The 23,793-nt window shown below is 41.3% G+C and overlaps 1 gene segment (V, D, J or C); it reads right to left on the bottom strand.

The window, feature by feature from the left end:
• Positions 1-20,399: 20,399 nt before the first annotated feature.
• Positions 20,400-21,661, bottom strand: LOC131762412 (T cell receptor beta constant 1-like). The segment is given in 2 exon segments: positions 20,400-20,439; positions 21,285-21,661. Coding segments are annotated over 2 exon segments (417 nt in total).
• Positions 21,662-23,793: the final 2,132 nt, after the last annotated feature.

Here is a 23,793-nt window from a genome sequence, read left to right as displayed (position 1 = left end):
ATCCTTGCATTCCTGGAATAAACCCCACTTGATCATGGTGTATGATCCTTTTAATGTGCTGTTGGATTCTGTTTGCTAATATTTTGTTGAGGATTTTTGCATCTATGTTCATCAGTGATATTGGCCTGTAGTTTTCTTTCTTTGTGACGTCTTTGTTTGGTTTTGGCGTCAGGGTGATGTTGGCCTCATAGAATGAGTTTGGGAATGTTTCTGCCACTGCTATCTTTTGGAAGAGTTTGAGAAGGATAGGTGTTAGCTCTTCTCTAAATGTTTGATAGAATTCACCTGTGAAGCCATCTGGTCCTGGGCTTTTGTTTGTTGGAAGATTTTGAATCACAGTTTCAATTTCAGTGCTTGTGATTGGCCAGTTCATATTTTCTGTTTCTTCCTGGTTCAGTCTCAGAAGGTTGTGCTTTTCTAAGAATTTGTCCATTTCTTCCAGGTTGTCCATTTTATTGGCCTACAGTTGCTTGTAGTAATCTCTCATAATCTTTTGAATTTCTGCAGTGTCAGTTGTTACATCTCCTTTTTCATTTCTAATTCTATTGATTTGAGTCTTCTCCCTTCTTTCTTGATGAATCTGGCTAACAGTTTATCAATTTTGCTTATCTTCTCAAAAAACCAGCTTTTAGTTTTATTGATCTTTGCTATCGTTTCCTTCATTTCTTTCTCATTTATTTCTGATCTGATCTTTAGGAGTTCTTTCTTTCTGCTAACTTTGGTTTTTTTGTTGTTGTTCTTCTTCTTTCTCTAATTGCTTTAGGTGCAAAGTTAAGTTGTTTATTCGAGATGTTTCCTATTTCTTAAGGTAGGATTGTATTGCTATAAACTTCCCTCTTAGAACTGCTTTTGCTGCATCTCATAGGTTTTGGGTTGTCGTATCTCCATTGTCATTTGTTTCTAGATATTTTTTGATTTCCTCTTTGATTTCTTCAGTGATCACTTCGTTATTAACTAGTGTATTGTTTAGCCTCCATGTGTTTGTAATTTTTACAGATCTTTTCCTGTAGTTAATATCTAGTCTCATAGCATTGTGGTCAGAAAAGATACTTGATACAATTTCAATTTTCTTAAATTTACTAATGCTAGATTTGTGACCAAAGATATGATCTATCCTGGAGAATGTTCCAGAGCAGTTGAGAAAAATGTGTATTCTGTTGTTTTTGGATGGAATGTCCTGTAAATATCAGTTAAGTCCATCTTGTGTAATGTATCATTTAAAGCTTGTGTTTCCTTATTTATTTTCATTTTGGATGATCTGCCCATTGGTGAAAATGGGGTGTTAAAGTCCCCTACTATGATTGTGTTACTGTCGATTTCCCCTTTTATGGCTGTTAGTATTTGCCTTATGTATTGAGGTGCTCCCATGTTGGGTGCATAAATATTTACAATTGTTATATCTTCTTCATGGATCGATCCCTTGATCATTATGTAGTGTCCTTCTTTGTCTCTTGTAATAGTTTTTATTTTAAAGTCTATTTTGTCTGATATGAGAATTGGTACTCCAGCATTCTTCTGATTTCCATTTGCTTGGAATATCTTTTTCCATCCCCTCACTTTCAGTCTGTATGTGTCCCTAGATCTGAAGTGGGTCTCTTGTAGACAGCGTATATACAGGTCTTGTTTTTGTATACATTCAGCCAGTCTGTGTCTTGTGGTGGGAGCATTTAATCCATTTACATTGAAGGTAATTATTGATATGTATGTTCCTATTACCATTTACTTAATTGTATTGGGTTTGTTCTGGTAGGTCTTTTCCTTCTGTTGTGTTTCTTGCCTAGAGGAGTTCCTGTAGCATTTGTTGTAAAGCTGGTTTGGTGGTGCTGAACTCTGTCAGCTTTTGCTTGTCTGTAAAGGTTTTAATTTCTCTATCAAATCTGAATGAGATCCTTGCTGGGTAGTGTGATCTTGGTTGTACGTTTTTCTCCTTCATCACTTTAAATATGTCCTATCACTCCCTTCTGGCTTGCAGAGTTTCTGCTGAAAGTTTAGCTGTTAACATGGGGATTCCCTTGTGTGTTATTGTTGTTTTTCCCTTGCTGCTTTTAATATGTTCTATTTGTATTTAATTTTTGATAGTTTGATTAATATGTGCCTTGGCATGTTTCTCCTTGGATTTATCCTATATGGGACTCTCTGTGCTTCCTGGAATTGATTAACTATTTCCTTTCCCATATTAGGGAAGTTTTCAACTATAATCTCTTCAAATATTTTCTCAGTCCCTTTCTTTTTCTCTTCTTCTTCTGGGACCCCTATAATTCGAATGCTGGTGCATTTAATGTTGTCCCAGAAGTCTCTGAGACTGTCCTCAGTTCTTTTCATTCTTTTTTCTTTATTCTGCTCTGCAGTAGTTATTTCCACTATTTTATCTTCCAGGTCACTTATCCGTTCTTCTGCCTCAGTGATTCTGCTATTGATCCCATCCAGAGTATTTTAAATTTCATTTATTGTGTTGTTCATCGTTGCTTGCTTCCTCTTTAGTTCTTCTAGGTCCTTGTTAAATCTTATTTGCATTTTGTCAATTCCATTTCCAAGCTTTTGGATCATCTTTACTATCATTATTCTGAATTCTTTTTCAGGTAGAATGCCTATTTCCTCTTCATTGGTTAGGTCTGGTGGGTTTTTACCTTGCTCCTTCATCTACTATGTGTTTTTCTGTCTTTTCATTTTGCTTGTCTTACTGTGTTTGGGGTCTCGTTTTCACAGGCTGCAGGTTCATAGTTCCTGTTGTTTTTGGTGTCTGTCTCCAGTGGCTGAGGTTGGTTCAATGGGTTGAGTAGGTTTCCTGATTGAGGGGACTAGTGCCTGTGTTCTGGCCGATGAGGCTGGATCTTGTCTTTCTGGTGGGCAGGTCCACATCTGGTGGTGTGTTTTGGGGTGTCTGTAGCCTTATTATGATTTTAGGCAGCCTCTCTGCTAATGGATGGGGGTGTGTTCCTGTCTTGCTAGTTGTTTGGCATAGGATGTCCAGCACTGTAGCTTGCTGGTCGTTGAGTGAAGCTGGGTGTTGGTGTTGAGATGGAGATCTCTGGGAGATTTTTGCCATTTGATATTATGTGGAGCTTTGAGGTCTCTTGTGGACCAGTGTCCTGAAGTTGGTTCTCCCACCTCAGAGGCACAGCCCTGATGCCTGCCTGGAGCACCAAGAGCCTTTAATCCACACCGGTCCTCGGTCCCCAGGACTGTCGTGGCTTTGGCCGCCGGGGCCCCTCCAGAGCCGGCAGCCTCAGTGAGGCCGCCCTCCCCTTGGGCTCTGGGGCAATTCTGTGACAGTGGAGGGAAGAAACCCTGAGCCAGGAGTTCCAGCCCTGTGGAAACGCAGGCTCTGTTCTCTCCCCTTACTTCTAATTGAAATGTAGCATTTCCTTCAATTAGGAATAGAGTAATATGAGGCATTTTTAGCCATAAGAATTATAAATATTTTCACATCACATTATAGTTTGACAGATCTCTCAATAGCATGTTTGCTTAGGACTACTTCAAAATCAGAGAAATTATTAGACTCGCTGTTATATCTTGTTATTTAGTGCATTATTAAAAAGTGCTATATTACCATATATAATTTTCAGAAAAATTTGCCAACTGTAATTACATATAATTAGTTTTCTTTGTAATTCTGTGAATTTTACTTTATGCACTTGAAAACATTATTTTGAGGAAGTTTCCAGGGGTGTCACAGACTACCAAAGGGTTCATGGCCCCCAAAATAATTAAGACCCTGCACAAAAGCATGAGTCACACTTTGGGAATGCTAGAGTAGGGTGGGTCTGTGTCCTCTAGTACAGCTTGGTGCACAGGAGGGAAGGGATGGGACCTAATGGATTCATTGTTCATTCATTCATTCCTGCCTTCATTCATTCACAAATACTCATTGCGGGACTAGGATATGCAAGGCATTGTGCTAGGCTCTGGGGATATAATAAGATCCTTGCCTCACATGGATCATGTTCTAATGGAGAGTGACAGCTATTAAACAACAGGTAATAAATGATGCAGGTTGGTGATGTGAGCAGTGAGAAAGTACCTATTGGGGAAGGAATGAAAGTTCCAGGAGGAGGGAACAGCAAATGCAGAGAGGGAGAGAACTTTCCTGAGATAGTAGAAAGAGAGGGTCTCTTGAGAGTTTTAAGGTGCTAGAGTTGCACTGTCCAATATGGTGGCCACTGGTCACATGTCAGCACTTGAAATGTCACTAGCCCAAGCTGAGATGTGCCATGAAGATAACATATACATTGGATTTTGAAGACTTAGTAACAATAACAACAACAAAAGACTGTAGAAGATCTCATTAATAACTTATAAATATTTGTTATATGTTGGTAATATTTTGAGTATATTAGGTTGGTTAAATAAAATACATTATTAAAGTTATTTTTGCTTGATTTCTTTTACTTTCTAAAGTGTGGCTGCTAGAAAGTTTAAAATTACATAGGTGGCTAGCAGTATATTTCTATTAGCACTGCTAGAGTGTAGGAGAGGAAAGGGAATTTTTGTAGTGATTGCTGTTAATTGTACATTTAGAAAGCCTTAAATGTTTTTCGGAGATGAGATGTGAATAGAGACTGGAATTTCTATCTCTTTTATCCAACAGATATTTATTGAGCATCTAATAGGTGCTGAGAATATGTGTTTTTCTACAGAGATGTGTGTGATAAGAAACAAACAAGCTACATGAGATAATTAGGGATTGCTTTGAATGATGGAGAAAAATAGGGTGAGTGGGGACACTTTCTTTAAATGGGATTGTTGACAAGGCCGCTTTGACATGGTGTCATTAGGTTTTGAGGAGGAGCCCACTGTGGGAAGAGCATCAAAGCCTCCACTCACAGCCTCACTGTCCTTCTTACTGCTTCTGATTGAGTTTAGCATTAAAAGCAGGCTTTTCACTGCAATGTCAAGCTTTTCTATTTAGTTTTATTTTCTTCTTCTTTCTAAAAAGGATGTGGCAATTTCTCAAGTTTGCCAGGTAGGGAGGCAGAGAGGGCAAGGATGAGTGCACTGATGACCCCCTGCTGACAATGTTCCAAATGGCTTTGGGAGCTTTTATGGGGGAATTCCCTCAGTGGTGGGTCTGCAGTGCTATTCAGCTCCCTTAGCATTTATTGAACTGCTTGTGTAAATGGGATGCTTAAAAAAGTACCATCCCTCTCAGATGGGTTTTAAGATCCTGGCTTGCAAATAGTGTTTCTTTTTTTATAAGACAATTCTAAAAAGGTTGGATGTCTGCTCTTTGGAGTTGTGCTGCTATGCCTGTCTTAAATGCTATCTTCTTTCATTTTTAAATGATGATGATGGTGATTATTACAATGAAAATAAAGGCATAGAATTAACTAAGCACACCAGGTACTGTGCCAAAAATGCTGTTGTACGGTTTGGTAGCGAGACATTCTCTGATTGCTTGGGTTCAAGTCTTAGTTCTGTTGTTACTAGTTGTGTGAACTTGGGCAAGTTACTCAGCTCTCTGAGCCTCATTTACTCTTCCATAATATGGGGAGAATAAAAGGTCCTCCTCAGCCTCTCCCATGGGACTGTGGAAAGGATTAAATGAGTTAATACATGTAAGATGCTTAGAGCAGTGCCTGGTCTGTGTTAACCCTGATGTAGTGGTTAGCCATTATTGATATGAAGTAATACCACTATTAGCCCCATTGAGCACATGAGAAAGGTAGTTTAAATTAAGTCACTTGCCCAAGGTTACCTATCAAGGAAGTGACACTCTTTCCCACTGCTGCATCTGTCAGTTTACAGTGCCTCTAGGTGTGGGAGGGTCTGAAAAACAAGCGAGAAGGACTGGTTTTGGGCCCTGGGCTCCATAGGACCATATGCTATAGTGAGTGGGCTGGGGAACTTTGATTTTTGGCAATTCTGTCCTGTAACTGTAAAGTAGACCTTTATCTGCTAATGGCATCTTTCCAGGCCCCATTTCTCAGTATGAAATGACAGTGTAGACAGGATAATCAGAGGCTTAACAAAGAGATTAGTTCTTTGGCCTTAGAAATTGTTTCCTAAGCCTCAGAGAAGGAAAAAGACCACCTGTTAAGTTTACCTTCAGGAAACTAGTTGCCTGAATTAGGATAAGGGCTTTGGGATCAGACAAGTCTGATTTTTCATCTTGGCATTTGCATTCCCTTGTTGAATGATCTTGGGTGAGTCCTTCACTCTTCTGAAACTTAGTTTCTTTGTGTGTAAAATAGGCACAATCATCATGACTATCTCATAGAGTAGTCTTGAGGATTGACTGAGAACATGTATAACAACAAGATAGGTAACACCAAGTGAGGCCTGTATCAAATCTATTAACAATGATTATCTCCAGATTGCAAATGTGTAGGGCTTATCACATGGTATTGGTTCAATAAACAGAAGCTGCTGTAATTCAATTCCACAATGACCTGTGGATCTTTGGTTTGATAATGCATTATCTCTACTGTTAGAGAGCCCATGATAGATCATTGCCTGGCTGTCATTAGGTGCAAGGGAATGCCTGTTAAGAACCTTAAGCCTCTCTGCTTTTAGGATATCTTAAGGCACTTCTTATCATGAGCTAGGTCATATTGCTGATTGTTGGATTAATAGTGGCTCTTAGAATCTTCTAGAATCTATTAATCTTAATATTGCCATTTAGGAGACAACAGAGCCCAGACTTTTATCTGAGCTCCAGCCCTGTTTATCCAACTACTTATTTGGCTTCTCTGCTTGGATGCCTTACAGAGTTGGCCCAAATTGAGTTTACATATGTTTCCTCAAATCTGATTTTTCTCCAATTATCTTGATCTTAGTAAATTACAACATCCACCATATTGACAAGGAAGAAATGTCAAGTCTTCTTTGCCCCTTTGTTCTATTTACCTTTTATCATCTGTCAGTCACCAAGTTCTGTTCACTCTTGTTCTGAAATATCTCTTGAATCTCCCCATTTCTCTCCATCCTACTGCTACGACCTTGGTCCAGGGTTGCCTTGCTCCTAGATCATTGCCTCATGAAGCCTCCCAACTGGTCTGCTGACCTCAGTGTCACCCTCTTCCCATCCATTCTCAATCTCTCTTACAGGTAGATGAACTTTTAATGACATTCACCTATTTAAATACTTCCAGAGGTTTCCCATTGCACACAGGGCAACATCCCAAATCCTTGTCATAACTGACAAGGCCCTGCATGACCTGGCTCTGTCTACATCTCCTGATGTACCTGCTGCCTTCTGAATCCAACGTGGATGGCTCTGTCCCATCAAAGGGCTTTGAATGCTGTCCCCCTATGCTGGCAATGGTCTTTCCCCAATCTTCTTCCATGATCCCCCTCTACCAGCCACTGAAAGTCTCAGCACAAATATTTAAAATATCACTTTCAAAGGGATGTCTTCCACAACGATACCTGCCTCCCAACCCAGTTGAACTCTATATGTTTATAAGCCCCATGCAAATATTCACCACACATGTGATTATTTATTTACTGTCCATCTTCTTTGCTAGGATATTAGATCCATGAGGGTTTTAAAAGTTTTGTTTAGACAGAAGAGCCTGTCATTCCAAATCTAGTCCAATTACTGAAATTTACCTTTTCACAGAATGGAGCCCATGGAGGGGGAACCTTCAGTTTCCTAATATGTAAATTCACTATGAATATAACTGAAATGTGACTGGGCAATTTAGTTCCCCTAAAAATGTATTAGTTTATATCCAACAACTTCATTCAGGAGGTCAATTTGTTCTGCCACTCAGATCTTTTCCCTTTGGCCATTCATTCATTCATCTTTTATTTATTGAACATTCTAACATGCCCAGAATTATTCTGAGTGTCAAGGATATAGTTGTAAACAAGATAGGCAGGAACTCTATCCTCAGGAAGCTTCCATTCTAGGGTGGGATGCAGATAATAAATCTGTACGCAAACAAATAAGATAATCCAGGTATTAAGTGCTAAAAATAATATGAAATTATGTATTTGGGTATGTTGGGTGTGGTTGGCAAGACCTCTTAGAGGAAGTGACATTTGAATTAAGACCTGAATGATGAGGAGGCAGTCACATGAAGTCATTCATTCATTCAATAAATATTCATTAAGCATGTACTGTATGCTAGGTACTGAGGATACAATAGTAAACAAAATAGACAATAAAGAAGATTAATAAGTAAAATATATAGTATGTCAGTCAGTGATGAATACCTTGCAGAAGAATAAAGGCTGGAAGGGGGTTAGGAAGTACATGGTGTGTGTGTGTGTGTGTGTGTGTGTGTGTGTGTGTGTGTGTGTGTGTGTGTGTGTATGTGTGTTGGTTTGTTGATATTTTAAAAATTGTGGTGAGGAAAGTCTTCACTGAGAAGGTGACATTTGATTGAAGACCTAATTGAAGTAAAGTAGAAACCACACAGATAGCTGGGAGAAGAACATTCTAAGCAAAGGGAATAGCAAGTCCAAAGGCCCTAAGGCAGCATATGCCTGGGTATTGCAGGAACAGCAAGGAGGCTGGAGTGTCTGAACAAAGTGAATGGGGTTGGGGGAAAGAGAACACAAGGAGATAAACTCAGCAAGTTAACAGAGACCCCCTCTTGGAAAGGATTTGGGTTTTATTTTAACCATTTGGAAGGCCATTGGCAGGTTTTAAGTAGGAGAATAACACAGTCTGACCTGTAGTAGCTTGGGGAAGATGGCTGGTGGGGAAGCAAGTCACGGAAACAGGAAGCCAGAACATAACTTAAATCCCTATTTTGGAGCAACTTAATTGTACTCTCTTGAACCTGGAGAAGCATTATGAAGTTTACTGTCAGGAACCGGCCATTAGAGGATTTTTATTTGCCAAACTCCCTGAATAGACAAAATGTTATGTTACATTAACTGATAGAGATAATGTTAGCCTCAATAAAATGATGGATCCCAAACATCTTACTGGACAAATACTGTGTGCTCTTTCAAATGCATGCTATTACCTCTGACAACTAGCCCTCCTGTAGGTTGCTGAGGTATGACCAGAAGGCACCTCCTTCCCTCCTCTGGCTATCGTGTCACCTTCATCGCACCTGAGCAACCCAGCCCCTTCTCTGCCCACCACAAAGCAGTTCTTCAGCAGATATTAGGAGATATTAGCAGATACCAGGATGGAAGAGAAAGTCTATAATTTTGCTCTGTTAAGGAACTGGGTATGGTGGTTGCCCAGCCTCTGTTGTGTTGGCTTCTGATCTTGCACAGCCACTTTTAGAAAAAGATAAAGTTTGTTTACAATACTGAGTCTGTGGTCTTATGTTCCAAAAAACCCAGGTCAAGAGCCTCCCTGAGTCTACACAGAAAAGAATCCAGCACAAAGCTGCAGGGTTAAGGCTTGACTGCAGCTTCAGGGACCAGAAGCTGCCTTGGACTGAGGCTACAACCTTTGCATTGGGTGCCCTGCTAGCCAGAGTATCCTGTACACTCCCAGAGAGCAGAGTAGGGCATGGCCATTAGGACCAAGACTGAATTCCTGCCAGCACCCAGGGGTGAGTTCAGAGCAGTTTATAGTTGATTTAGAGAGCCGCAGAAATGTGACATTTAGAAAAGCTCAAGTGTTGCATGGAGTTACATCCATGCCTACAATGGCAGCATGGCTCCTCTGGCAGAACTGTGTGAGTTTTTATTTACAATCCACAAAGTTGAGCAGTCACCTCAGGGGTGTGACTGGACGGCTGTGCCTTGCCAGGTTGCTGGGGCTCGACATACATCATGGGGTTGAAATGCTGCCAAAGTCACTCCTTTGTTTTGACAGTGATGAGGGGGAGTTGAAGGCTCTGGACCTCTTTGCTTTCCTAAAAGTGCAAACGGCGCAGTCCTATTCTTGGCTCCCATACAGTCATAGGGGGATGAATGGAACAGATGTAACAGAATGAAATAAAAACTTTTGAAAAAATAATAAATGACATTTGCACAGTCCTTTGGAGTTGTTATACACTGTTTCAGTTGGTGCTCACACTGAGGTGAGAAGGGCAGGTTTGTTATTATCATCCCACTTTGACTGATGAGGAATCCAAAGCTCAGAGAGGCTGAGGCGTGTTCCAGATCACACAGTTCTCAAGCGGAAGAATGGGGCTGAAACTCACTAAACTCAATGAAAATCATCTCTGTCCCCTGGGATAGCTTTTCTTCTCAACCCCACTTTATACTTTAGCAAAGTGAGGCATGGGCTTCCCTGGTGGCGCAGTGGTTGAGAGTCTGCCTGCCGAATCAGGGGACATGGGTTCGTGCCCCAGTCCGGGAAGATCCCACATGCCGCGGAGTGGCTGGGCCCGTGGGCCGTGGCCGCTGGGTCTGCGCGTCCAGAGCCTCTGCTCCGCAACGGGAGAGGCCACAAAAGTGAGAGGCCCGCGTACCACAAAAAAAAAAAAAAAAAAAAATGAGGCAAAGAGATATAAATTTGCCCAGAGCACTTGGATTCCAACAAGACTACTGACTCCAGAATCCATATGCTTAGTGAATGTTTGGGCTTCATAATGAAGTAATCCTACTGAAAAAGACATTTGAAATGTACTTTAAAAAAAATTTTTTTATGTGTATCTGTCGGCAAAGAAATGGAGAATCCTGTGCACCCAAATCTGTTTGTTTGAGACAATCCTGAAGTATTTGAGAAACAGATCCCAGGGCTCCGTGCTCAATTCTACAGAGATCCATTTGCAATTATGGCTGGCAGCATATGTCTTATGACCCCAGAGAAACAAAACTGGAGTTGTGGGGAAGAAGTGGTGGGAAATACCTGAGTATAAAAGTCATATCGAAGATGCAAAACTTAATAAAACATTATTTTTACCTTTCATATTTCTCCCCCAAATCTCATTATGCTCATTATGTAAAAGACAGAAAACATATGAAAACAGAAGGAAATGTAATTCACCTGAAATCCTAAAACCCAGAGAAAACCACTGCTAATTTGGTGCATTTCCTTCCATACCTCTCTTTTATGCACGTATAAAGGCTACAGGCATTGTTAAAGCTCTTGACACATATTGGCAAGTCTCCTTCTGTAAAGGCTGTAGAGTTTGACTTCAACCTGAAATAAGTGAGAGGGCCCTCACCACTGTTTTCTCATCAGTGCCAATGAGTAGTATCAGACAACATTGTCAGTTTAGTAGGCAAACAATATCTCTGCTTAATCAACATTTCTTGCCACACTTGTTAAGATTTTTGGAAGGAAGGAAAATAAGAGCTCTGGGCTATGAACCTTTTATTCTTGACCAGATTAGCTCCCTGCCCCATCCCATTCTCTCCTCTTTCAGCTGCTGGAGTCCTGTGACCAAGATATTCCCTCTCAGCTTCTGGAGACCAGTCTTGTCCTTGACGAAGGAATCTGAAAGACTCCTTGTGTTTATCACCCACGGCTGCACATTAGAACCACTGGGGAGCTTTAAAACAACCCCCCTGCTCTGGCCATACCCTGGACCAACTAAATTAGAATCTCAGGGGATGCTGGGAAGACCTCAGCCTTTTTAAAACTTCCCAAGTCATCTAAAGAAAGCTCTTGGGCTTCGCTGGTGGCACAGTGGTTGAGAGTCCACCTGCCGATGCAGGGGACACGGGTTCGTGCCCCGGTCCGGGAAGATCCCACATGCCGTGGAGTGGCTGGGCCCGTGAGCCATGGCCACTGAGCCTGCGCGTCCAGAGCCTGTGCTCTGCAACGGGAGAGGCCACGACAGTGAGAGGCCTGCATAAAAAAAAAAAAAAAAAAAAAAGAAGAAAGCTCTCGATCAGCTCAAGGGCTATGCTAGTAAGTTGGCCTTTCTGTTAAGTATCTTGTTTGTGGAACATGAACTTCTCTGGCTTCTTGTGGAGATTAAGTCTTATGTTGATTCCCTGTGGAAGTGACCCTAGAGTCCTGGGCTGTGTTTCTTGAATACTGCATAATTATCTCAAACAAACAGATTTGGACACACAGGATTCCCTATTTCTTTGCCTGTATACACACACACACACACACACCACACACACACACACACACACACACACAAAACCAACCCCAAAAAGTCAGTACACTTACCTCAAGTGCAGTTAAAGCCATTTCCTTTCTATGTGAACTTAGGTAAGTACACCCCAATTTGAGGATAACAATACTTAGTAGGGTTGTTGAAATGATTAAATGAGAAAATATATGCCAAATGCTTTCCCCAGCACCTGGGTTACTCACCCAATTCCTAGCCTTGGTTTCCTGCGGAGGATTTCACTCCTCCAGGAGCAACCCTCCCTGTCTCTGGGGTGTTGCTGGGGTGATCAAGTCTGGTGTGAAGAGTGCCCAGGCCAGTCTGGAGGCATCTGCCTGCACCCACTTCCACTATGACATCTGCATTGCCTTACTGGTGTTCATAAACCTTTGTGGATCTAGGCCTGGGCAGTCTTTCCTCTGGATAGCATTGGCTACATACTGATGATGTTTTATATTAGAATTCTTTCTACAGATAAAAAACAGATGTAACACCCTTCTTTTTGTCAGCATATTCTTTCTTCACAAAGCACAATGCAATTACTGAGTTTCAGTTTCTTTGTCCAGTTACCACCCAGTCACGTTTCCCTTGGGTCACCTTGATGGATATTGTGTTGGGTGTTTGGACAATCCCTAAGCTTATATCAATAGTTGCTTGATGTGATCACTTAAACATCCCGCCCTCCCCAGTCATAGTATTCAATCAAACCAGAAGTAAAGAATGCTGGCAGGTACCACTGCCTGGGTTAGGATTATGGCTTCACTACCCTGGGAAAGTGAATTCCCTTTTTTGAGTCTTCAGTTACTTAATACAGAATGATCATAATAGTATTTCTCCTATTGGCTTTTCTGTAGTGCTCAAGTGAGATAAATCTTACCATTTATCTCTGTTATCGCAATGAGGAAATGCTTAGGAAAAGCGAAACAAAGATTTTGCATATTTCAGATAGATAGGATAGTTGATCCTACTAACATGATAAAGTCCATTTATAATAAAAAGTTATAAATACATGTCTAGTTGTACCGACAAGGTATGTATTGGATGATGCACCTTTGTCTGAGAAGAAAGATGGCTTACTGGGGAGAACAAGGGACAGAGATTCTTAGAAGCCAAGTGTCTACATATCTGCTAGGAAAAGCCATTCAGCTTAGAGAAGGATTTGTCAGGATGCTTGGGAAATGAGATAACAGTAAATCCAATCAAGCAGGTGATGAGATACATTAGTGTGATAGTTGGCAGAGATATTTCTTTCTTTGCTGTTGCCATACTCTATGACAGTAATGATGGATCTGTAAAGCAGTGGAGAATCAGCAGGCAAAGGGAACTTGAATCAAAAATAAATTATGAACCAGTAGAAAAGTGTTTCAAAAAATTTAAGTCCACCCAAGTTAAGTGTTCTGAGAAGAACTGATTTCCCAGAAGGTTAAAGAAGAAAGCACTTTTCCACACAGAAAAATGCTATAAGGGGGTTCCTTGTAGAACTCTAAGGAAACCTTGTATATGGAGAAGCCACTTTCAAAGTTGGCAAATGGAACATATACGTGTGTGTGTGTGTGTGTGTGTGTGTGTGTGTGTGTGTGTGTGTGTGTGTGTGTGAATATGCATAGCACAAAATGACCTTTAAGATCATCTTCAAGGATCTTTCAAATAGGGCCTCTTCAGTATATTCAAAGGTTCATTTTCCTCTTGTCTAAGTAGGAAAATTTACTCTTATCTCATTTTGCCAATAATATGAAATCCAGAAACTGAAAAATAAAGTTTAGAAATGATGACAAATTGAAGATTTTTTTAATTAAAATTTTTTTTAATTATAAAAATTAATTTTATCGAAGTATAGTTGTAGAAAATTGAAGATTGATCAAAACTAAGAATAATACTATTTAATGCTATAGTGGAAATCCAGGAAAAATGAGGAGAGAAATTATAGAACAAAATGAGGCCAGCTTATGTTTTAATATAATTTAATGTAGAAAACTCTAAGCAGTGGAAATTCTTTAAAGAAGTCACTTGACAAGTGGACTAGGTAGCTCACATAAGACACCCCCCTGGACTGTCAGTGGCAGGAAGTTGGCCCAGCTGTGAACCTGGTGAATTCTTGTGACTTGTAGCACCAAAGAAATTCATTGTGGGAAGTCGAGGAGCTTTTGTGCAAATTTGATGAAGCAATACTTTGGGATATTAAATACGATAATGACTCTGGTGAGCTGTGTGTGCCTCATTCAGGCTGGTATAGGACAAGTCCCCATCTGCACCCACCACTCACCCCTGTCCCCATTCCAGCACTGGAGCAGAGGCCATGAGAACTTACATCTGACTGGTGGATCTTTTCTGGTTGATAAATAGAGACAAGTTTGAGTCACATGGCACCTCATCACTTGTGGCTTTGTCCTACAAGATAATAAAGTTTTGTAGGAAACGTGTAGTGTTTCAGAAGTGACTTTAGGGTCTGAAGTGAGGGGCCCCTTCCGGAGGCAGGGTCTGGATGGACTTGTGTGCAACAGGTCTCTAAGAGATTCCTTCTTCAGGACCCCTGGTCATGTGTGTGCTGAGGGCCAGTCCTCACAGCACTGGGCTGCAGCTGCCCATTCCCCCAGCTGTTCTTGACTTCCAGGAATGTCAATAGACTCTTCTGAGGGCACTTCACCTTCAAGTTCTCAGAAACAATTAGCTATACATCACTTTTAACCATTGATGAGACAAGGATTATGGGATACTTCCCCAGCCCCCGAGTAGCCCAAAAGAAGCATTGCCCTGGTCTGTGAAATAGCTGTCACTTTCATAATTGAATTTGAATCCTTCAAGATCTAGCAGACACCCAGGAACACTTTCCAAGGCTGGCTGGGATTCCTTATTATATTTATGAGCAGGTGTGGCTCTAGAGGTCACTGTGGGAATATCAGCTCTCCTCACAGCTGATATTCAATACTCTTGAAGTTGCTCCTTGGTTTAGGTGCCAGAGCTCAACGCTGTCTGCATAGTAGAGAGTGGCCAGATAGAGAGGACTCACTCACTCAGTCTTCCTTGACAACAAAAAAGACTATTCTCTTATTTGCATGTCAATACAAGTTTCCATCGCGTCAATTGAGGGCTACTGTATTAGTTTTCTAGGGCTGCCATAATAAAACACCACAAACTGGATGGATTAAACAGCAGAAATTAATTTTCTCACAGTTGTGGAGGCTGGAAGTCCAAGTTCAAGGTATTGACAAATGACAAGGTTTGGTTTCTCCTGATGCCTCTTTCCTTGGCTTCAGGTGGTGGTCTTCTCATTATGTCCTCAAATGGCTTTTCCTCTGTGTTCATGGATCCCTGGTGTCTTTTATGTGTCCAAATCTCCTTTTCTTATAAGAACACCAGTCAGATAGGATTCAGGCCCACTCTAATGGCCTCACTTTAATGTAATCACTTCTTTAAAGGCCCTGCCTCTAAATACAGTCACATTCTGACGTACTGGGGTTAGGACTTCAACATATAAATTTGGGGGCAGCATCATTCAGCTCATCACAGCCACCTTGTCTTCTTTTACTCACAACATGAGGAGTTAGGCTCATGCTTTGGAGCATAAACAGAACCAGGCCCATCCAAAGTCAGTCTAAGGAGGAAAGAGTTCCCAGATGAGGTTTGGGAGTTTGACTGTTAGGACTGGAGGGGCAAGTGGCAAGAACGAGTTGAAATTGCTCAGTCTCGGGAATACCCTTTCATCTCCATCTTTTAGAGGAAAGACAGCAACCGAAAGTCAAATGCCAGTTTTTATGTGTCTTGAAACTGTTTAACACCTTGCTTTATAGTCTGCCTAGGTCCCAGGTGTAGCTGCACTGCCTGGCATTGCCTGGGGCACCTTCTAACATTGAGCATCTGCCTTTGGCGATTTACACTTTGTTCGCAGCTGAGCTGTCTGTCAGCAACTCCCAAAGCCCAGAAAAGCACATATATCTTAACTACAGTGGAGAACACGTGGAGGGGCACATAGTCTGGGGCAGCAGATCCCAAAAGACACACCTTTTGGGAAAATATCTGTGTAATCTATTTTGCTGACCTTGAATGCTTCGTCTTTGAAAAAGAAAACAGAATAATGGTACATTTTTCTTTCTAAATTTATTATCTGGTCCTCATCACCCCCTGCCTCTCATAGTATTTTATTTGACAACTAAAAGCCAGAGGGTTGCATTAAAGTTATTGAACTTTTTGTTTAATTGCTGGCTGGGGTGTGATTTCAATAAAGGGGGCATGGTGATTGTCTTGGATGTTCATGTGGTGTTGTTCACATTACTCCCAGGGTCTAAGTCTGTCTAACAGCAGGGGAAAGTGATACTTAATTGGATTTTTTGCAGTCTTAGAGGCAACAACTGCTTCTTTCTTGAGAAGCTGTATATTGAATTCAGAGTTGAACCAGCTCAACTCCAGCATTGCATTTGCCTATTAACTTCACAGGCAGTTAACTTTTGGAATATAAACCCCTGTGACTAACTGTGCTCATAGCAGCCAAAAAACAGATAAGGCAATCTCAGAATCCTTTATTTCAGCACATTGTGGATGCTAAATACATTTTCAATAATAAATAATAATGCAGTATTTCCCTTTGTCCATAGCCTCTCACTGTGCCCTACTCCCTGTGAAAAAGCTCATTTTTTTTTTTTTTTTTGGCGGTACGTGGGCCTCTCACTGCTGTGGCCTCTCCCGTTGCGGAGCACAGGCTCTGGACGTGCAGGCTCAGCGGCCATGGCTCACGGGCCTAGCCGCTCTGCGGCATGTGGGATCCTCCCAGACAGGGGCATGAACCCGTGTCCCCTGCATTGGCAGGCGGACTCTTAACCACTGCGCCACCAGGGAAGCCCAAAAAGCTCATATTTTTTAATGGGAAAGAATATTGAGAAGGCAATTTTGGGAGGCCTTTGTAGAAGGAATTGTCAGAGGGTACTTGAGAGGATAGGCCCCAGAAGAGGCAAAGAAGAGAGTAGGAGAATTACTGACCTCAGTAATGGCAGCCATGGGCCAAGAATGTCTATAGGCCAGTGGTTCTCATCCCTGACTGACCATGAGAATTACCTGAGGGGCCTTTAAATAACACTGATGTCAGGGCCTTACTCCAGACTGACTAAATCAGAATCTCTTGGGAACTGAACATTTGTATTTGTTTAAAGCTCCCCAGCTGGTCTTCATGTGCAGCCCAAATTTGTGTGCTTTTGCTGTAGAGAGATAACAATGGCTAGTCGAGGGTTTGGGCATCTGCTAGGAGTCTAGGTCTTTGAAACCATGAATGTTGGGATACTTGCCAAAGTGAGCACCTGGGAACCTTTGGAACCCAATTGTGTGGGTTTCCAGAGCATTATCATCAATTTGGAACTTCGTGCACTGAAGTGCAGCTCATGCCTTACCTCCTAAATTCCTCAAGCTGCACATGTCTTATTTTTTTAAAACTGAATCAGTATTGACAAAAAAAGAATTATAAGTTTGATGCTGTGTGAGCATTTGTGTCATTGAAGGAGTTGCATGAAGGCGGATACTTACCCCTGAACCCCAATTTTCTCATCTATAAAATGTTAATAGTAATACATCTAAGTAAACTTCTTGAAGCAGGTTGTGACTGATGCCCCCTTCCCCACCCCCACCCCACTGACATTTTCCTCACTGGGTTACTGCGGGTATCAACTGATACATGAACTACTGGTCATTTGGAGGCTTTTGTTTGGAGGTCATTTTTCTAGGTGGTTCTAGCTATGATCTTTACATTAAAGAGCCCATCTACCACTCCTGGAGATCCTGAGATCACGCTGGAATTGTCCAGGATGTGTAAACCAAAAATCTATCCCAGCCATCATAGGCCTGAGAAAGTCAGAGTTGAGAGGTGAATTGAATGATGATTTTGGAAATAGAATAATAAGGTAATAGTAGAGGATTTATCAGGGTACTCTCTTAAGGACACCAATATATACCCCTTTGGAATAACACAACTTGGAACTGGTGAATATAATTCATCCACTGGAGGTATGAGCAGCACAGTTATCTAAATATGGATTCAGTTGTCTAGCAAGAATGAAAGAATGGGGCACAGAGGATCTTTTGGTTTTGGTAGAGAAACAGGGGTGAACAAAAGGATAATGACGGAGTGCCTGGCATCTAGCCTTGCTTAAAAAATGGTGTTGGATGAATGAAGAACTATGTGTAGGTTCCCAAGTTATTCAGTTACTCTTTTTCATGAATTTGAGGTCAAATAAGAGCACTTAAAAGTACACAATAGGATGTTCACAGATAACCTGGAAAAAAAATGTTTGCAGCATATGTTACATTATAGTTGTTGCTCATTAAATCACATTGATTGGGTGTGATCCAAGATAGGTATCTTCATACTATGTGGAGAGGTGGAGCCACTTAAAATGTTTTTATGGGTCTTCTTTTCTGCCTTTTGTGACCTCCCTACTCCCTCCCTTCTTCCTCTCCTGCCTCCTTTAGGTATTATAGCTGCTAATAAACCAGGAAACTAAAGCATCCCCCCTGCACCAAACTGGTATCTACAACTGTGTATTAAGGATCTTACTGCTGAGAGCTGAACGAAGTCCCTCTCTCAGACAGTCTTCTGAGATGAACGGGACATGCAGGTAAGGTGCGGCCTCCAAGGGTCTTCCATTAACAACTAACTTCTTGTTTGTCATCCAGATTTCTTATTTTAAATGAATTAGGTGCTTGGAAATAGTCACAAGACTGGCCAATTTTCTCCTAGAAGAGTGGCAGCAAAGGAAAGCTGGAATGCATTAATCATAAATGAGTCAATTAATTACAGTTCTCCTTCCCCCATGGGGTCAGTGCTGGCAACAGTAGGCCCCGAGTTATTTAGGGAATTAGACACCGAAGATGCCCTTTATAGAGCCAATTATGTGGAAATAAATTACTCTTTCAGATGACAATATGCTGTTCTCTCGGAACACGTAGGGAGGGGTGTCTTTTTGTCTCTGAACAGTCTGCATGTGGTTTTCATGATAATTAATGCCCTTAAACTATTTGTGGAAAAGCAAAGGTTTCTTCTGGCTCCAGTTCTTTGGATATAAGGATACCTCAGGCTTAGAAAATGTAGGGGTGGTTTTGCTGAGTGATGTGTTGACATTTGAGAGGTTTCAAGGAGGTGTGACAGAAACTCACAGCAGCTCTGGGAGAGGCCTGAAAGGCAGGCAAGTGGTGTAAATCACTCCCTGAGCTTTTACTCACCCCATGAGAATAGCAGGAGAGAAAGTCTAACAGACAGGTTTCAGAATTCACACTGCTCTGCCATAAATGCTCCTGGCATGAAAAGGCCACTGCTATGTAGGGAAATAAGCAGTTATGTGAGCTGGTGGCAACTAGTCCTTGAAGAGGGCCAAGAGAGGAAGCAGAGTTGGAGAGAGCATGACCCTCTGCCCTCCCTTGCAAGCCAACCCCTTCCTCTCTGGTCCTCAGTGTCCCCCATCCTCAGCCCCACCTGAGACCTAATTAATGTGGGGAGAAGGGGATGGGTCAGGATGCTCATTGCAACATGGTTATAACAGTGAAGAACTGGAAATCTCCAACATCCCTCCGAAAGGTTTCGTTAAAGGACCACAAGGAGCCTCTCAGCAATGAATATCTACAGCAGCTAGAAAGGAATCGGATGGAGCTCTGGTTGCTGACTTGGAGAATCTTCTAGGCATGTTAAAGGAAAAAAGAAACTTGTAGAATAAGGCATATGGGCTAATGCATTTCTGTAAAATAGAACTGTATATTTCCGTGCGTGTGTGTATAATATATGTCTATCTATCTATGTATTATATATAAATATTGTTGTACCATACTAAATTGCCTTTTTGAAGGTCAAAATTGGTTGGACATTGGCAGTTTCACATAGTTTAACTTCAAGTTTCTCAATCATGACACTATTTGGGCCAGATAATTCTTTGTTATGGGGGCTGTCCTGTACATTACTAGATGTTTATCAGCATCTACTGACCTTTATTCACTGGATGCTAGTATCAATTCCCAATTGTGACAGTCAAAAATGTATCCAGATATTGTCAAATGTCCCCTGGGGGGAAAAATCCTTTCCTTGCCTTGAGAACCACTTATTTAACTTAGTATATGTAAATGGAACAATATACATCAAACTGATATGTTATTAGTTACTTCTGGGGAGGGCACTGAAAATGGGGTATTGAAGTTTTAGCTTATCAGTGTTGTTTTAAATTATTTTACAACAAGATTACATTCATGTATTACTTGTGTAATGAAAAAAAATCAAACTGGGCTTATGTTTAAATTACTAAAGAGTGGTGGGAGGGACCCCTTGGGCCTCATAGGAAGAGGCAGGAGGGAGCAGGATGTAGTTTTCTGCCCCCTGCTTGCTTCAGGCTTGCTTATAGTCCTGTGCTTTGCACTGGAGTTTTAATAAGGACATTAACTGGCTCTGCTTGAATGCCTTTCTCTCCTTGAGGTAGAGGAGGAGTGTTTGGGACCTGTGTTGCTTTAGAGAGCCAAGAAGGCAGAATGAAGAGCTTCGAAGGCCCTGGGGGAAGAATAGAAGAGTGAGAAAAGGTACCAAATGCACAGATGTTCCCAAGTTCCAACAAGCCAGGGCAGGTAGGAGGATGACCCAAACCAGCTGGGTCAGGGATGGGTATCAAAGTTGAGGCAGGAAGGGAATATGAGGCCAGAGGGGGGAACATAGGCATAATTACATCAGAAGGAAACTATGTCTGCGTGTGTGTGTGTGTGTTTGTGTGTGTGTGTGTGTGTGTGTGTGTTAGTGCATGAGTGGTCACATAGAACCAATGTTTGCTATTTGGAACAGTAGTTCTTAAACCTGGCCCCACATCAGAATCACTTGGGAGAAGTTAAGAGAAATCGATTTCTAGGCCTCACTTCTGACTGACTCAGAACCACTGAATAAGGGGCTAAGAAATCTGTAATTTTCAATAGGGACTGCACTTTGGAAGACATTGCTCTGGGATTGGTTTGTGGACAGGATGATCCAATTAAAAAGGCTAGGGGAAAGTAATACACAGATCATGGTATTTCCCAGCAGGCTCCATGTTCTTTTTTCTCAGTTCCCCCAGATGGTTCCAGAAATGAGGATTGGGGTGATAATGATCTGAGTGGAATATTGGGTCATGTCTTTATTTTATTTATTTATTTATTTCCTGGGACACAATCAAGCCCATCCGCTTTTATTGATTTAGTCTATTTCAGATTCAGTGGTGAGGACCTCAGTCTGCAGGGAAGCTGAGAGAAGGACAGATATCTGTGTAAGAAAGAGATAAGAGGTGGAGAGAGAGAAACTCTTGAGGAACACAAACAGGAAACACGTTTAGGAGAATCCAAGGCGAGGATAAAGAATGACTCAGGATGTACTTTTGGAGATGGTCTATGGAATCCTTTTTCTTAACCATGGCCATCAGCGCCAGGATGCTGACCAGCACAGCATACAGGGTGGCCTTCCACAGCAGGATCTTGTAGAAGATGGTGGCAGACAAGACCCCTTGCTGATAGGACACTGAGGTGAAGACACAGTCTGCTCTGCCCCAGGCCTCGGCACTGATGTTCTGGGTGATGGGTTTGGGCCAGGCTTGCTCCCACTCATCCTTGTCCATGAGCCCATGGAACTGGACTTGGCAGCAGAAGTGATTGCAGGGGCTGTGCCAGAAGGCGGCAGAGACCCTCAGCCGGCTGCTCAGACAGCAGTTGGAGTCGTTCCAGCTGGGGTCCTCCTTGTAAGGCTGAGGGTCCATGCTGGGTTGTGTCTTTAGTCAATTTAGGCTGTTATAACAAAAATACCATAGACTAGGTGGCTTAAAGAACAAACATTTACTTCTCACAGTTCTGAAGGCTGGGAAGTCTAAGATCAATGTGCTGGCTGTCTGGTGAGGGTCTGCTTCCTGGTTCATAGAAGGCTGTGACCTCATATGGCAGAAGGGGAGAGGGAGCTCTCTGGGGCCTCTTTTATAAGGGCACTAATCCCATTCATGAGGGTGCCACCCTCATGACCTAATCACCTCCCAAAGCCCCCACCTCCAAATATCATCACACTGGGAGTTAGGTTTGCAACATATGAATCTGGGGAGACACAAACATTCAGTCCAAAAGAGATTAGTTGTGAGGTGAGGAGAATCTTCATACATTTCATTTTTAAAAGTTTGGAAAGGGGCCAAATTTATACTATCAAGTCAAAATAAGCCACTCTTCTTGTCCCAAATTGGTGTTTCTTGATGTTGGAAGAAGGAAGAAGCACATCTTAACTCATTTGACAGCTATTATTGAGCACCTCTGACTGTGGACTAAGGTAAGAGAATTGAAGATGAATGAGATAGTCTCCATCCAAAAGGGAACTGGAGATTCTCTGAGGAGACAGGTGTGCAAACACCTCCTTGTATGTAGGGCAGGATCATATTAGGTTTGGGAAGGAGATAAAAGCAATGTCTGTAGACCCAACAGGAAGGGCAGTGAGCTCCCTGTGTGAAGTCTCAGGAAGACTTGAGACAGAAGCTCTACATAGTTATATCATTACTACTCACTACCCTGCGCAGCTCTGTTTTGTTTCAATTTAGTATGTAGGAGGCCAGAACATTCAGACGAAACCTGGGCTCCTTCTAAGTATGTTTTCAACTTTTTATTATGAAGAATTTCAAACATAGAGAAATTTAAAGAATGGTATAGTGAACACCCAGAGACCTTGCATGCAGACTCTACAACTGCTGAGTAACATTTTGCCATATTTGTTTTATATATTTTTTGAGTGTACAATTTGAATGTAATTTTTAAACAGTGTAACACTTCATCCCTAAATATTTTTGCATACTTCTCCTAAGACTAACGACTCTTTACAATGATCTTACCTTAGGAAGTTAACAATAATTTTATAATACCATTTAATCTATAGTTCATATTCAAATTTCTGCTGTTGTTCCAAATTTACAACTATAAAAGAACCTATAGCTTTCTTTTTGAACCAGGTTCTGTGGCTAAATTCAAACATTGTGTTTGGTTGTTATGTCTTATTAATTTTTCTTTGAAGAGTTCAGCCTGATTGCCTTATAGATTCTTAATTTAACTGACTGTTTCCTCATGGAACATTTAACTTGTGATCTAGTCCTGGTTATTTCCTGCCAGCTGGCAGTTACGTTTAGAGGCTTAACTAATAGATTCAGATTAAAAACATTTGATTAGAATATTTAATACAGAGATGATGTATATATTTTATTGTATAACATCAGTTCTTCTAAGTTTTTTTTTTTAAGTTTTGAGGAAAAATAGGAATATATATTCAGGGCCTGAAACTAAAGAGATATTTTGTGGTATTGGACTCATTTTAGTACAGAAAATTTCCAAATGGGAAGCCAGTGTCTATTGTTATACTCTCTCAAGTTTAGAAAGCAAGATGGTAGCTGATGGAATAATACTAGATGGATATTTCATTGTTTTGGTGTCTGTTTATCCTTAGACTAACTGCAGAAAATGTAGCTGGATTCAAACTGGGCCACAGAGGGATGGACAGATTTCAAAGTGGGATGGAAACCGAAAAAAAATTAGAGTGAACAGAGAGGCCTCTCTTGAGCCCTCCAGTCAGAAAGTAGGAAGAAGGGCCAGAAAAAATTGGAAAAAATAAGTACCAAGAGCTATCATATAAGACTGATTCTGGGGATTTGATAATTAAAAAAAAATTCTTATTGGAATATAGTGGATTTACAATGTTGTGTTACTTTTCGCTGTACAGCAAAGTGAATCAGTTATACATATACATATATCTACTCTTTTTTAGATTCTTTTCCCATATATGTCATTACAGAGTATTGAGTAGAGTTCCCTGTGCTGTACAGAGGTCCTTACTAGTTACCTATTTTATTTTATTTTTTATTTTTTATTT

Source organism: Kogia breviceps, chromosome 9 (assembly GCF_026419965.1).
Source record: "Kogia breviceps isolate mKogBre1 chromosome 9, mKogBre1 haplotype 1, whole genome shotgun sequence".
Taxonomy (NCBI): Eukaryota; Metazoa; Chordata; class Mammalia; order Artiodactyla; family Physeteridae; genus Kogia; species Kogia breviceps.
This window is presented reverse-complemented; position numbering and strand designations above follow the sequence as displayed.